Raw genomic sequence first — 15,449 nt, forward strand, 5'->3', positions numbered from 1 at the left:
GACAGAGAGAGAAACAGTGAGAGCAGGAACACAAGCAGGGGGAGTGGGAGAGGGAGAAGTAGGCTTTAAGCCATGCATGGAGCCCAATGCGGGGCTCGGTCCCAGGACCCTGGGATCATGACCTGAGCCGAAGGCAGACGCTGAACGACTGAGCCACCCAGGTGCCCCCCAGAGACTTTGATTCTTGACTCAGCTCTGCCCATGGTTTTGCTCGATGACCTTCCCTGAGTGTTCTCTGTTCCCGGTACCTCCGCGGGTAGAGCGAGTGGTTAATAAAGTGTGTAGATGGTAGTAGTATGGTGTCGGCACAGACACCGTAGTGACACTGGTTAGGTTAGCACAGCTAAAGTAGGTTGCGAAGGCAATGCTGTAAAATTTTTATACTGGCTGTCAAATAAAATCGGTATATCCTCAGCCTTAAGTAGTTCCTTTTCTGACCTTTTTCTTTTCTCTCTGGTTTGTTAGATGTGACATTCCCCCCCGCCGCCCCCGTTCCTGTATGGTGAAGTGGTGAATGAGGGTATAAAGTCATAAAAGAGAGACTTATCTTAGTCTCATGTCCCTTTTATGAATCACCCAGTTGTCTTCCTGGTGGATGCCTGCACTCTGGCACGGATTCTGGGATTCAGTTTCCTTATTTGTGGTGTTGGGCTTCTCCTGGTCCCTGTGATTCACCTCAAGAGGAAATATCTGGAGCAGAGCAATAGGGCTGATTAGAGGAGGAAGGGACAGAGGGAGAAAGATACGAGGGGTATTGTTATGGAGAAGAAGTGGTGATCCGGGGCTGGAGGATGTAAATAAAATAACCCAGGCGTCTTCTCATTTGAGAGAGTTGGGGTAGTGCTCCCATCTCAGAGGACCCTGAGGGCCCGTGGGAGGTAATCTTTGAGAATAACACCCTGCCAGTCTGAGTTCAGGGAGGCTATATAAAGTTTCAGTGACTCCTACTAGTTTCTGTTACCTCAGTGTCCCCCCACACCCTGTTCCACTGTTTCAAGGCTTTGTAGCAGTGAAGAAATTTAACAGGTCCAAATGATAACAGTCATGGATTTAATGATCATCTCTCCCACTTTCATCCTCCCTGAAGCCCCCTACAAAATATTAGAGGCCAGTAAAAACTTCTTAAGCATTCTTACAGATGAACAAGAAAAATGGAACATTTCAGACATTTTCAGAATCATGTGATTTTTAGAGCTGAAAGGGACTCTGGACTGATCCTGTGTTATGGATGAAGGGCTGAGGTTCGGAGTAGGGAGAAGACTTGCTGAAGGTCACTCAGCCTGCCAGTGGTAGGTAGTACAGATCCTGAAAAGCCCAGCTGTGACATGGATGGTTTGAGAATAGAGATTTTCATGTATGATTTTTGAGGCATTAAGGAAGCTTCTGAACCCATTTCTGTGGCTAACCAATCACCAGTGGCTGATTGCTTCGGTTTCCTCTGAGCCTCTTGGCTATGGCTAGGAGACACAGACTGGCCTTGTGCCTTCCCAAGATGATGCTTTAGAGTTAAGTAAGTTTAAATTGAGGCTCAGCAGCTGGAGATTACAGGGTACGAGAGATCTTTGGCTGGAGATGGGGGTTCGGTGGGAGACTTACTAGTTGGAGCCACAGCTGAAGTTAAATTTCAGTGCTTTAGGAAGATATTTTACGGTTGTGCTATGAAATTTGTGGTCTTTCAGTATGGGGTAGGGAAATCAATGTGTGCAGTATTCATTGTCATTCCTTTGCTGCAATAGTCTTTGGCCCCTTGAGGCAAAAGAGCGTTTGTTTCAGTTTCACCTCTGTCTCCTGTTCTCTTTATAAAATTTCTCTCCGCATTCTCAGTTCTATCCAGCTCTTTTGCCCCTAACTTCTTCTCTCCATCTGTCAGACTCTCAGAGCTACCGGAGATTTTGTGAGGCGGAATTGGAACGTGAGCTGTGACCTACAAGCCAATTTCCCCAGGTGGATAAACTCCACTACAAGCCACAGAGGGGCCTCCTCCTTCCAGCGATCTGGCCGGGCTGACGGACTTGTAGCCTATGGGGGCTGGGGAGGGGGCGGGGGCCAGTATTTCTTGGGCTGGTGAGGAACTGCCTGAACCTTTGCAGGATGGGCGCAGGAGGCGGGAGCCGCCGGGGTGGGCTAGTCGCCTGAGCTGGGGATGCCTGGGCAGATGTGGAGGCAGCTGGAAAGGTGGCACCGCACTTGGGTTGCTGGAGCTGCGCTGTTCCTAGGAGACCGAGGAGCGGCAAGCCTGCGGGGGAGGGGGAGCAAGTGGGTTGCTGCTTTTAGCTGCTGAAAGGGCTGCAGGGAGCTCTGGGTAAGACATTTTCTGCTGCTGCTGCTTCTGCGGTAGAAGCTGCTGGGAGTAAGTCAGAGGAGGGAGGACCGAGAGGGAGGAGGCTTCGTTTGCAGCCATGCTGAATCACTGTTGCTGATCAGATCTCCTGTTGGTTGGCTGGGAGATCGGAGAACAGAGCTAGGATCTCCGGGTGCATGCACAGTTCAGCGGCTGCCACCCCGGCTGGGCCTCGCACAATGGAGGGTGAAAGGTATGTATGTATTAAATGTGTGTTGGTGTGTGTGTGTGTGTGTGTGTGTGTGTGTGAACGTGTGCTTGTGGTGCAGCTTCCAGCTTTTGTATCTGCATTGGCGAGGCAGGGTCGGAAGACCGGGCCACTGGTGGATCCCAGTGGGTGGCAGAGTCAGAGCAGGGAAGCCCCCTTTTCCAGAGATCTGGCTTCTGCCAAGGCAGTTCTGGGTTTGCTGGGCATTGGAGCCCCCTGAAAGAAGGGACTTCCTGGCTAGTGTTTGGGGATAGTTTTGCATGGGCTGGATCAGGATTGCCTTTCTCAGGCTGTTTCAAGGAGGCGTTTCCCTTTCTTGGGTACTTTCTGGGGGTGGTTTTTCTTTGGTGGGGGGTTCCTGATGTCACAGCAGGGCTGGCCTGGCATGGACTGCTTACATTTTCACACCGAGGTGCTCAAATCTTAAGCGTGCTGTGCTCATGTCTATCCTAAAAGGATGTGTGTGTGTGTGTGTGTGTGTGCTTGTATACACGCACAAGTTCAAATAAGAAGGAGAGAAACCCATTCAGATGACACTTGCTCTGAACTGACTTTCATTTTCATTGAAAAGTTTATGAATGATACTGGAATGTATGTGCTTTAGAGGAACTCTTGCTTCTTCTGTCAGGGATTCCTTATGAAATAGGAAATCCACAGAAGGGAATTTAAGTACTTCTGCTGAGCTGGATCTAACTAGCAAGAGTTTATTTTCTGGCAGGCACGTGCATGTACGTTTTAAACTATTATCTGAGGGACCTGATTCTTCTATTTTGGAGGTGCTTGATGCAGTGTGGGGGCGGGTCATTCCTCTGCTAAAACGTCTCCTCCTGTTGTGTCAGCCTCTTCGTTCTGTGCGTCTGCGGCTGGTGGAGAACAAGGCTTGCCATTTTCCTTGAGGTGGGGCGACGGCAGGAGGCATTAGGCAGGGAGGGGTCAGGTGAGGCAGTGCATCACTGGGCGGGGGTGCGCTGCTCTGAGTGGCCCGGTTTTGATGCAGATGATAACTGGCTGGTGAAATGATGACCATTCACCTAACTCAGCACACTTTCCTTTGCACATACTGTCCCGACGTCTGCATCTCACGGGGCAGGGTGATGCCATTAAACATCTCTAGACCCTGTTAGAATTGGCGCGGTGGTTGGGTGTCTTCCTGTCTGAAGAGGCCCCAGAGACTGCGTTTCTTGCTGTGACTCCCACAGGAAGAGTCTGGGACTTTTAGCCTGAGTGTGCTGCAGATGCAGCTTTTCCCTCAGTGCTGTCTGCAACAGGAGCTTAGATGTTGGACTCCATTTGGCCTGCTGGGCAGCAGAGCATCTGGAGCCCTGTCTTCTAGGCTGGGCACAGAGGTGTGTAGTGTCCTCACCTCCTGTTGGTCTGATAGCTAGCAGAAGGGCAGGGGTGATGTGAATGGTGCTTTAGAGATTCTGGATCAGGCTGATTTACTTGACCGGTGGCATGTCGGGCCTGAAAGGTCCTTGTGAGTCGAGCAGCAGCGGATCAGAGTACTGCTTCCTGAGCATTTTGGGGCATCTACTGTGTTCTGTTCTCTTTTCAGAAATGTAATGAGCCTTTGCCCTCTAGGAGATCTCTTGTTTTTCGGCACTCTGGTGCCTCTCTGCTGGGATGGCTGATGTCCTGGCCTTTATGACCCCTGGATTTTGTTTTTCCCTTACTGGAGGCAGAGAGTAGGCAAGCAATCCAAACTGAGCAGCTTCCAGTGTTTACCACGTCACCCATCTCGCTACCTTTTGTTCCCAGCTTGCCATGTCAGGCATTCACGTCTTCTGAAATCTGGCCCCGTCTGCGTTCCCGCTGCTCACCCATACCCCCACCGAGTGATGTTCTGGTCTCTTTTGTGACCACACATCCTGTATACTACTCTATCTGGTCCCAGATCCTTTGTTCTTGGAGTTCCTTTTACCTGGAATGCCTTTCCCTTCTTCTTTTCCAAGTTATCCATCTAACAAGGCTGTTTTAAAACCCTACTTTGTGTTGATAACCTCCGCTTTTCTAGTTTGAGGTGATGTTCTTCTGAATTCTAGTCTCTCCAGTTTGTAGCCATAGTTGGATGCTGAATCATAGCCCCCCTCCCCACCCCCGATGTTTTTCTGCTTTTGTTTCGTGTATCTTACAAGTCCCCGGACTCAGAGACAGGTCCTCAAGGTTAAGGACTGTGCCCATACCTCTGAATACTCCTTGCTCATTGCTGTGCAGCTGCATGCATAGTAGGTGCTGCATAATTATTTGGCAATTAGCTGATAACTTTTGAGGGGAAAGTCTGATAACTAAGAAGAAAGTTGGTGAGAGATGAGATTGAAACCTTTGGCCAATTGGTTCATCTCTGGCTATCGGCCTTATTATCTCAGCACGGGTCATTGACCCAGTGGAATGCTTTGTAGGCGGAGAACAGGGGAAGCGGCCTTGTTTTACAAGTTCCCTGGGAAACCCAGACCCCCTCCGCCCCCCCCGCCGCCCCCGCCCCCAGAAGCTGAAGGACTGGCCTAGGATCACATGTCAAACCTCCAGCGACTGGAGGAATCCTGAATCTGTGCTTGTTCCACACTTAACCTGCTACAGCTTAATTGGGGCTGTTTTTAAGCATTAACATTTTTCAGCCAAGAGATTTTTAACGAACCATTTTCTTTCTTTGCCATGAGGGTATGAAAATAACTTCTCACTTAAAAGGCTCTTAATCGAAAGCATGGGATTTAGAATAACATAGACCTTGCCGTGAATCTGCTTTATAAACCGTGTGACCTTGAGTGTGTCACATTTTTTTCACAAATAATTTTTTTTTTGGTATAAAGGGAGTAATAACAGTATCTCTCACGGAGTTGTTGTCATGATCAAATGAGGTAATATGTAGAAAGCATCTAGTAAAATTTTTGTGGCACAGACTACCAGGTAAATGGTACTTGTTATCTCTGGTGTTCATCTCTTGCCCTGTTGTACCCCATGACTCGTGCTGGGATTCTAACTGAAGCTTATTTTAAGGACTTTCTATATTTATCATCTGAAGCAGACTACATGAGACTTTTCCCATGAGAAAATTGGGGAGAGCTTATCAGGCCCATTCTCTTGCTTCTACCTGAACCATCCATCTCCTCATTGAGAGATACCACAGGGGCTTGGCATTTCCTCTGCTAGGTTTCCCCAGCACCTACCTTAATCCTCCTTTTTATAGACATCCCGAGGCATCTGGATGCCTTAGTAGTTTGGAATCATGAACCCGATATACTTTTGTTCAGCCAAAATCTCAAGAAGAACCTATGCATTTGCGCTCACCTTTGCTATATCCCCCAAGCTGTCCAGCTCTCTAAAGAACCTGCTGATGGGGCGCCTGGGTGGCTCAGTCGTTAAGCGGCTGCCTTCGGCTCAGGTCATGATCCCGGGGTCCTGGGATCGAGCCCCACATCGGGCTCCCTGCTCGGCGGGAAGCCTGCTTCTCCCTCTCCCACTCCCCCTGCTTGTGTTCCCTCTCTCGCTGTGTCTCTCTCTGTCAAATAAATAAATAAAATCTTTAAAAAAAAAAAAAAAAGAACCTGCTGATGCTAAGATGGCCATCTCCCTTTGTGAAGAATCAGTGTTTCTTCATCAGTCAGAGGAAGATGACCCTGCCTTCTGTTCTGTGAAGGAGAAGGGTCTCTGGCTCTCAGCTACTCCAGTGATAAATTGTGTGTGTATATGGGCCTCTGTGTCTGTAGAGCAGATAGTGAAACTGGCAAGTGCTCTTGCCATTAGGATTTTGTTTCAGTTCTCGAAATCAGCCTTGTGGGCTAAGCAGCCTTATTTATACTCCAGAGATGGATGGAGGTGATAGTGGCACAACAGCATGAAGGTACTTAATGCCGCTGAATACACTTAAAAGTGGTTAAAATGGAAAATGTCATGTTATGTATATTGCCACAATTACAAGAATTATTTTCCAGGGGTGCCTGGCTGGCTCAGTCGGTAGGGCATGCGACTCTTGATCTTGGGGTTGTGAGTTTGAGCCCCCCACTGGGTATAGAGATTACTTAAAAATAAAATCTTAAAAAATTTTTCTTCCAGGCACATATCTGTAAGACTTGCAGAGAACAACAACTTTGGGAAGAAGCATCATAAAAAGGGGGAGTTAGTTGTCCATTTTTCTTAAAATCATGGTTTTCTTCATCAGAAGCAATGGGGTACACCTGCTTGAGAGGGGCACCATGCGCCCAGCACTATGACATGATTTGGTGGGAGCAGTTCCCAGGAGAATGGTTCATCCTTACTAAGGAAAACTTGTTCTGGACTTCAGGGAGCTTCAGAGCCAGAAGAGCTTTTTTTTCACCCTTGATCGATGAAGAAAAAGATCATATTTCTTGCGAAGACATGACTTAGCTGATATCTCCAAATGCTGAGTTTTGCATTGCCAGGTAAAATGCTAGCAAGACCTGGGGAAGAGCCCGTACTAAGCACTCTCACCTTTTCTCTCTTCCCGTGGCATGTCCTTGAGTCCTTTCCCATCCCGAGTAGTCATGGATAGAAACTTTTGTAGACATTTTTGGGCATCACTGCTGCCTGAAGCAGATGTGTATTTCAACCATGGTAATTGAAAGCAAATTTTCCATTTTGAAAATATTGGCGAAGTAAGGTTTTTAACTGCAAAAAACAAAGTCAGTGAAGCCACTTGATTTCCCCATATCCAGATTTGGGTTTTCAGGATTTTGCTTGCTAGGTTTTAGATTGTTCAGACAGAGGCAGGCAAGAACATTTTGGGGTAAGTTTTCTTTCTTTCTTTTTTTTTTTTTTAAAGATTTTATTTATTCATTTGACAGAGATAGATACAGCGAGAGAGGGAACACAAGCAGGGGGAGTGGGAGAGGGAGAAGCAGGCTTCCCGCCGAGCAGGGAGCCCGATGCGGGGCCCGATCCCAGGACCCTGGGATCATGACCTGAGCCGAAGGCAGACGCTTAACGACTGAGCCACCCAGGCGCCCCTGGGGTAAGTTTTCTAAAGCGAGTACTTTATTTGATGAAATTCGCCATTGTAGAAGTGACCTAGTTCTTTTCAGTTGCTGGATGAACCCTAAAACTAGGTTAGACTGAAAAGAGCATTAATAAACAATAAGAAATAACTTGAACATACCTTATTCTTAGACTTTTTCCCGTTCAACAAGTTCAGTTGTTCTTAAGCTAGACATCTGTAACTTTTGATCATTTATGAGGATTTTCAAACTCTCAGCACAACTCTCCTGGACTTTTCTTTTTAACTTATGAAAGTCTGTCATAGCCTCTATCAAAACCACACGCCTGGAAGAGCTCAGCTCTCCTGTTCAACCCGAGTAGAAGCTTGGCTCCCCAAATGCCACATAACAAGGGGTGTTTTTCTCTTAGTCTTCCTCTCTCTTTGTCTCATTCTGCCCGAACACAAGTGTTTCTCTTGTGTTTTACATTTTTACACAGCCCATGCAAGAGACACCCCCCTCCCCCACCCGAACCGCCACCCCCGCCCTGGGTTTTGAAGGAAACTGCCTATGAATTGGGCTCTTAGGAATGTGATTAGCAACATACCTATTCTTGAGCTGGTTTAGCAAGGAGCACATTGTAGGAAGGGCAGCAGCTGCTCGCCAGCTTTGACAAATCACGATGGACTTAGGTGAAGGCTCCAAGTTCAGTACCGTTAATGATATCAGCTCTAATACACACGGCAGTTTGCCTGCAGTCAGTGGAGTGAAGCAGTGCTATGTCACAGGTCCTGAGGGTTCAGTCCTTTTTGTTTGGCCTGCTTGGGCTGCACAGTGAAGAATCTCAGAGAGTGGGGCGTAAGGTTTGAGCTCTCTCGGCCAGATAGGCTGTGGACATTGTCCCAAGTCAATGAACATTGCTGTTAGGGGCATAGGCCCTGCAGTTGGACACACCTGGGTTTGAGTGTTAATTCTCTACTTAGTAGTTACGTGGGACTTTGAGACAAGTTTTATCTCAGTGCTTAAGGAGATAATAAGGCTGTTTTATTTTTTTTTTTAAAGATTTTATTTATTTATTTGACAGAGAGAGATAGTGAGAGCAGGAACACAAGCGGGGCGAGTGGGAGAGGGAGAAGCAGGCTTCCCGCAGAGCAGGCAGCCCGATGTGGGACTCGATCCCAGGACCCTGGGATCATGACCTGAGCCGAAGGCAGACGCTTAACGACTGAGCCACCCAGGCGCCCAAGGCTGTTTTATTTTTTTATAGTTTCCATTAATTTATTTGACAGAGAGAGAGAGCACAAGCAGGGGGAGCGGCAGGCAGAGGGAAAGGGAGAAGCAGGCTCCCCACCGAGCAGAGAGCCTGAAGTGGGGCTTGATCCCAGGACCCTGAGGTCATGACTTGAGACGAAGGCAGACGCTTAACCGACCCAGCCACCCAGGAGCCCCAAGGGCTGTTCTGAAGATAAAACTAGATCATGGAGGGCAACGTGCTTTACCATATTATCAGCTTTCAGTAAATGCTGTTATTAATTGTGAGCCAGGAGCTATAGCTTACAATGCACATCTTCCATGTGTCCATGTGGGCTGTTGCAGGTGCTGTGAACAGAGGCGGCACCACTGAAACGGTATGAAGAATAATGGAGCTTTATAGCGGCCCATGTGTAGGTGGTGGTTCTTAATGCTAGCACTGCACAGTCTAGTCCTGAATCCTGCTGCCTGGACATCTTCAAGTGACAGGTCCTTTATTAGCCCAGAGGTAGAAATTTAAATTTGGTCATTTTGGCCTTGAACTTTAAGATTGGGATACCTGCTAGATCTGTAGTTGGCCCAGAGCCCTGGAGATACAGAAACCCTGTTTTGTCACTGGCCCACTGCTGCCCAGACTTGGAGAAGCAGAGTCATGCTGATGAACTCTTCATGAGAACTGAAAGTACAACAGCCAGGATGGCACTTTATTAATTTGCAGTGAAGATGACTGTCAAGATGTTCCTGAGGGCCTGCTACCTCTTCCTCACTTCCTTCCTGGAGGAGGACCAAATTGATCAAAGGCTGCATAGTGAGCTAGGGACTGAGTTATGGCATTCGAATGTTTACAGGCTTCAAGCTTTATAACACGGATCCGACCTGAGGCTGAACCAGGTCAGACCACGATGATTAAATCATCTCTTTCCTAGATAGTGTGCGATGAGCTTGACAAGGGGCTTTCTCTGTCTGATTCTCGTTTTTCAGTTTCCCTTTCTAAACGAACCTTTCTTTGTTGGGGATTTTAGCAATTTGACATAGTCTTACTCTGACTCAGAGCAAGTTTTGTCTTCTTTAGGTGACTTGGCCTCTCTTTATTCTCTCTCTTCTGTAGCTTGAACATAATGTGCTTGGACTCTTTTTATGTGCCCAGCGTCAGCCCACGCTCTCTGACCTTCCTTTGCGTCTCTTGAAGACTTTCAGAGGGGATGCAGTTCCTAATGCTCAGCTCAGCAGCATTTCTCGGTCTCCCCTTTCCTCTCCTCCACACTCTCTCATACCCTAGATCCTCTGGAGCTCCTCATTTGGCAGATCCCCCGAACTCCCTGCACATCCGACTGGCTCAGAGGCTTTTCCATCTCCTGCCCTGCTAACATGCTTTCTATAGAAGTGTCCTCTCTTTTCTATTCTTTGTATGAATTTTCCTCAGGAATGAAAAGAGCCTAAGAACTGACACAGTAAGTAACCACCCTTCTTGCTTTCTTCCCTCTTCTCTAGTTGATGATGCCTCTCTCTCCCTGCATCCTCTTTATTCCGTATCACCAGTGCAGGGGACTAGACTAGCTAAGAAAGAACCCCACCCCCTTCTATGGGGGTACAAAGAGGGGAAGTTGAGAGGGACAAAGCCATAATTATTTTAATGAGGAAAAGTGAGGAAAGATTGGAATAGTTGGTAGTTATACCTTGTTCACTCACCTATCCAATCATTTACTCAGTGGTTATTTATTGAGCACCTGCCATGTGCCAGAGGCTCAGAATGCAGAGGGAAATAAGACACCATCCTGGTTCTCATGGACCTCAAAGTCTAAGGTTGGCAGTGGTGTGTTGGAACCAGCACTCACCCATTTGCAAGAGCCGCTTTTTAAATTGTCAGGAATTTTGTGAGTCATTCTATGAAGTATAGCCTTTATTAAAAATAAATTCTGGGGCGCCTGGGTGGCTCAGTTGGTTAAGCGACTGCCTTCGGCTCGGGTCATGATCCTGGAGTCCCGGGATCGAGTCCCGCATCGGGCTCCCTGCTCGGCAGGGAGTCTGCTTCTCCCTCTGACCCTCCTCCCTCTCATGCTCTCTGTCTCTCATTCTCTCGCTCTCAAATAAATAAATAAAAACTTAAAAAAAAAATAAATTCTATAACTTAAGAATAAATTATAAACGAGTATAATAAATACCCCAAACTCATCTCTTCCCAGTTATTTTACTGTGGTCTGTGCCTTTCAGATCGTGTCTCTTGTGTCTCAGTAGTGGAAATACTGTATAGGAGTATAATGGTGTGCTGTTACACATCGTTTTCCAACTCTACATGTTCAGTAAGATCTGTTGTTAGTTTGAAATCTGCCACGGTGGGAGTATTGACACCATGGAAATTGGCAAATGTTACAAATCAGGGCTCTCTTCCTCTCAACTAACTGTTAAACACGTCCCAGCAACGCGCTGTGTGGGAGAGACAGAAAAGTAAGGGGTAATTACAGTATTACATGGAGGGAAGCACCGAGTACTGTGGGAACACAGAAGGGAAATTAATCTAGTGGGTAGTGGAGGGTGATAGGGAAGACTTCCAGCAAGAGGCTTGAAGGGCTGGTAAGAATGATAAGAATTAGTAGGGTAGGGCAAAGGAGCCTGGTATATATAGGCAGGTGCAAATATTTTAGCAGTATGGTAGCAAGAAGTCTTCAGGGCAATGATAGAGTTCTGAAGGGCCAGGCTAGGTCTCTGAGATTTATTCTGAACCCAGTGAGGAACCAGTGAGAGGTTTCACATAGAACGTCCCTTGCTCACACTGATATTCTGTAAAGGTCACTCTGAAGTCAGGGAGCAGGTTATCTTAGTAAAGCAGGCAAGGGATCACGATGGCCTGGGCTATTGTTGTGGTTGCAGTTGCTGTGAGAAGGGAATGGAGTGGAGATAGATTAAAGGAGCACTTGGGGCTGTATGTGAGGGATGTGAGAGAGAGAGGGAAGAGGTTATACCAGCCATGTCTAGGATCATAAACTGAGCATATCTGGGCCTTGAGAGAGTGGGAGTAGGCTATCTATGGGGGCTAACTAATGAAGATCTGGTACAGATGGAGGGAGAAAGATTTAGGTGGTATCTAACAACTCTTACTGAGCATGTGACCCTAGACTGAGGCATATGTGTGTGTGTGCATATATATATATTCATGCTGGAGAGTGTAGGCTGTGGTGAATAGCTTGGGCTGATTCAAGTCAGGCACCTGAGCTCAGCTTCCATCCCTGCAACTTACTATCTGTGTGATTTTGGACAAGATTCTTAACTTCTCTGAGCAGTCAGCCCCTCTCTTTCCTTACTTTCCTGCTCCCTGGAAGGTCAGTGAGCTGCCAAGAAGCTTGTACCTTCCAGAAACCAGGGATCCATAGTCTACTCCAGACTTCCCATGTTATCACAGAGGTGCAGAGCAGGGTAAGAAAGAGGCCTTAGGATCTTTCTGATGTCAACCCTTGCCCCTATATCAAGGGTGGAAAGGGCTCTGGATGGAGTGGGGAGATCAGACGCCCATTTCCTAACCAGCCCAATGGTCAAGCTGGCTTTGGTATGAATTGCTTTTTGTTGAACTTTAATCCTTTGAATAGACAATCTGTGTGTTTGAAACCTTTTGGTAAACACAACATTGTATTAACAGGGCTACTTCATTATTGGACCATTTTGGCAGGCCAGAAAGTGCAAAGAGCCACACAACAAGGAAGAGCAAGCCTTCCTGTTCATTAGTCACACTGGAGAGTGTTGTCAGTGTTTCCAAAATGGCCCTATTCCATATATGTGAAACAGAACTAATAATGTCTGTCCACTGGCCTTTTAGGAGCTCTAATCTTATTAGTTCCCTGTCAAAAACCTTCCGTTGTTCTCTGATCAATACCAAATTACGTATTTTTCCCCTTGGCTTTTAAGTCTCTTTATAATTTGAAGACAGCATTTATAATGAATATTTGTGAAGTCTTTTTATAGTTTCTGGATTTATCCCAGGAATGCAAGTATGGTTTAGTTTTAGAAAATATATTAGTATCATTTACTACATTAAAAGATTAAAGGGGAAGGGACTGGATGGCTCAGTTGGTTAAGTGTCAGGTCATGATCCCAGGGTCCTGGGATTGAGTACCACATCAGGCTCCTTGCTCAGTGGGGAACCTGCTTCTCCCTTTGCCTGCTGCTCCCCCTGCTTGAGTGCTTGCTCTCTCTCTCTCTGACAAATAAATAAATAAAATCTTAAAAAGATTAAAGGGAAAAATCCATATGATCAGCTCATTAGATTCACAAAAATATTTGATAAAATTCAGTATAATTTTATTATTAAAAACAATAAAATAAAAGGGAATTTTCTTAATTTGATTAAGGTCATCTGTAAAAATCCTACAATAAACATGAACAATAGGAAAACATTAGAAACATCATCTTTAAAATCAGGAAGATGACAAGAATATTTGTTAGCACACTTTCTGTTCAACATTCTGTGGCCATCCTAGCAGGGCAAAATTTCTTAAAAAAAAAAAAAATTAGAGGCCTAAGCATTGGAAAGGAGAGAAAAAAAAAAAAACCCTCTGGCAGTATATGCAGGTTAATATGATTGTTTACATAGAACACCTTATTGACTCTTCAAAGAAATAGGAATGTTTGGTAAGGTGGCTGGATAGAAATTTGTGGAAATCAATGGCATTTTATAATCTGTAGCGATCAGAAAATACAATTCAAAGAAGACACCATTGCTATTGTAAAAAATCAACAAAAATCTTAAAGTACTTAATAAATTTAATTGAATATGTGTAAGGTCATCATATAGAAAAATAAAAAGGTTTGACATTAAAGAATATTAATAAATGGAGAGAGATATTCCATGTTCATGGACCGGAAGACATAATATCAGAAAGATGTCATTTCTAATCTAATCGATCTATAAATTCAATGTGGTTTCCTTCAGAATCCCATGAGTCTTTCATAGAATTGAGCAAACTGATACTAAAATTTGCATGAAAGAGTAAAGAAACTGGAAGAGTGAAGACACATTTGAAGCATAATAGCAGGATTGAAGACTTGCCCTGTCAAGTATCAAGCCTTATAATGAAGTTACAGAAATAATGTGGTACTGGTGTAGAGACAGATAAACTGACCAGTGGAATAGCTTAGAGAGTCTGAAAATAGATCCCTGTATTTGGAACTTTGACATGTGACCTAAGGTGGCATGACAGATAAGTGGGAAAAATAAGTATTCAGTAAGGGGAATGTATGGGAAAAAAATTAGATCCATATTTCACATCGTGACATAAAAATCAACATCAGATAAAATAACCGCCATTAGTCAAAAGCAAAATTGTTAAACTTTTAGTAGAAAATAGAAATTAATATCTTTCTAGCCTTGGTGTAGGGAACGACACTAACTTTTTAATTTAAATTTTAGGTAGTGAACATATAGTGCAATATTGGTTTCTGGAGTAGAAATCAGTGATTCATCACTTACATACAACACCCGATGCTCATCCCAAGTGTCCTCCTTAATGCCCATCCCCCATCTAGCCCACCCCCCACCCACCTCCCTCTGTCAACCCTCAGTTTGTTCTCTGTCTTTAAGAGTCTCTTATGATTTGTTTCCCTCTCTCCTTTTTTTCTTTTCTCCCTTCCCATATGTTCCTCTTTGAAAGACACTGACTTTAAAAGAAATAATGCTTGTGGAATTTCTCATAGGAAAATTTTCACCTTTACTGGGTACTCCTTCACCTTGATCATATCTTCTTCTGTTTTTGAGATTTTTTTTTTACCTCCTTAAACATATCATTCTAATCATATGCTTTTGTGCATCTCTTGATATTTATCTTCCTGTGCTCAGGTAACCTCCTTGCCCCAGAATTCGAATAGTCCCAAAGTTCAGATGACTGTGACCTTATATTTGTATGCTGAACTGAAGGTGGGGAAGGAAGCCAATGGAGTCTGTCATGGTCAGACAAACTGTAGGTCTTGCATGCTGGTCGTATTTGGTTTTTTTGTTTTTAAAGATTTTATTTATTTGTCAGAGAGACAGAGAGACAGAGAGAGAGAGAGCACAAGCAGGGGGAGCGTCAGGCAGAGGGAGAAGTAGGCTTCCCGGTGAGCAGGGATCCTGATGCGGGACTCGATCCCAGGACCCCGGGATCATGACCTGAGCCAAAGGCAGACACTTAACCGACTGAGCCACCCAGGCGTCCCTGCTGGTTGTATTTGAATGTTCCCATAGTTCCAAATTTCACTGTAAGATCTGTAGAGATTATCAGGTCTCTGGAACATTCTCTTAACCACAGAAGCCCCTTTCTCCAGTCAGTTTGCAAGTCTAGGTGGTCGCCTGGAAGGAGGCACACCAGGCAAAGGCAAAGCAAACTATCTTTAAGCTAGAGTTTGAGTGAATTGTGAGTCCCCAAATCTACACAAGTGGAGAAGGTTCTGTTTTCCTCTTAGAACAGAGGTAACTCCAAGGTCCTGGACTTGATCTTGGAGCTGAATAGTTTCATCGGTTTGGGAAAAAAAAGTCCTTTTTTGGGTGTTCATTCTTTTGCTAATTTTTTCTACCCCCCCATAAAGCTGAGACATATTGCTCAGAAGTAGTTGGGCATCTAATTGGCATCCCATAGGGATTTGAGTGTTTTGTCTCCAGTACAGAGGACTTTGAAATTATGAATGACTCTTGCTAGTCCCCACCTGCTCACTTAGCCCACACAGATAGCCCTTCTTTTCATAACAGTGATAGTCCATT

The 15,449-nt window shown here is 45.4% G+C and overlaps 1 protein-coding gene across 3 annotated transcripts in view; it reads left to right on the forward strand.

Annotated features, from left to right (window-relative positions):
- Nucleotides 1–1,703: 1,703 nt before the first annotated feature.
- Nucleotides 1,704–15,449, forward strand: part of KLHL3 (kelch like family member 3) — a 95,003-nt gene continuing 81,257 nt past the window's right edge. Inside the window, exon 1 of one of the 3 annotated variants that reach the window (XM_081827021.1) lies at nt 1,704–1,944. Coding sequence is in view for 1 of the 3 variants with exons in the window: in XM_081827019.1 (XP_081683145.1) it covers nt 2,479–2,534 (56 nt within the window). In the remaining 2 variants the exon portion in view is untranslated. Of the gene's footprint in view, nt 1,945–2,309; nt 2,535–15,449 lie in introns of those variants that run through there. The other 2 variants (XM_081827019.1, XM_081827020.1) reach the window with 2 other exon arrangements.

This window comes from Leptonychotes weddellii, chromosome 7, assembly GCF_054177405.1.
Source record: "Leptonychotes weddellii isolate Sample4059 chromosome 7, ASM5417740v2, whole genome shotgun sequence".
In the NCBI taxonomy this organism is placed as follows: Eukaryota; Metazoa; Chordata; class Mammalia; order Carnivora; family Phocidae; genus Leptonychotes; species Leptonychotes weddellii.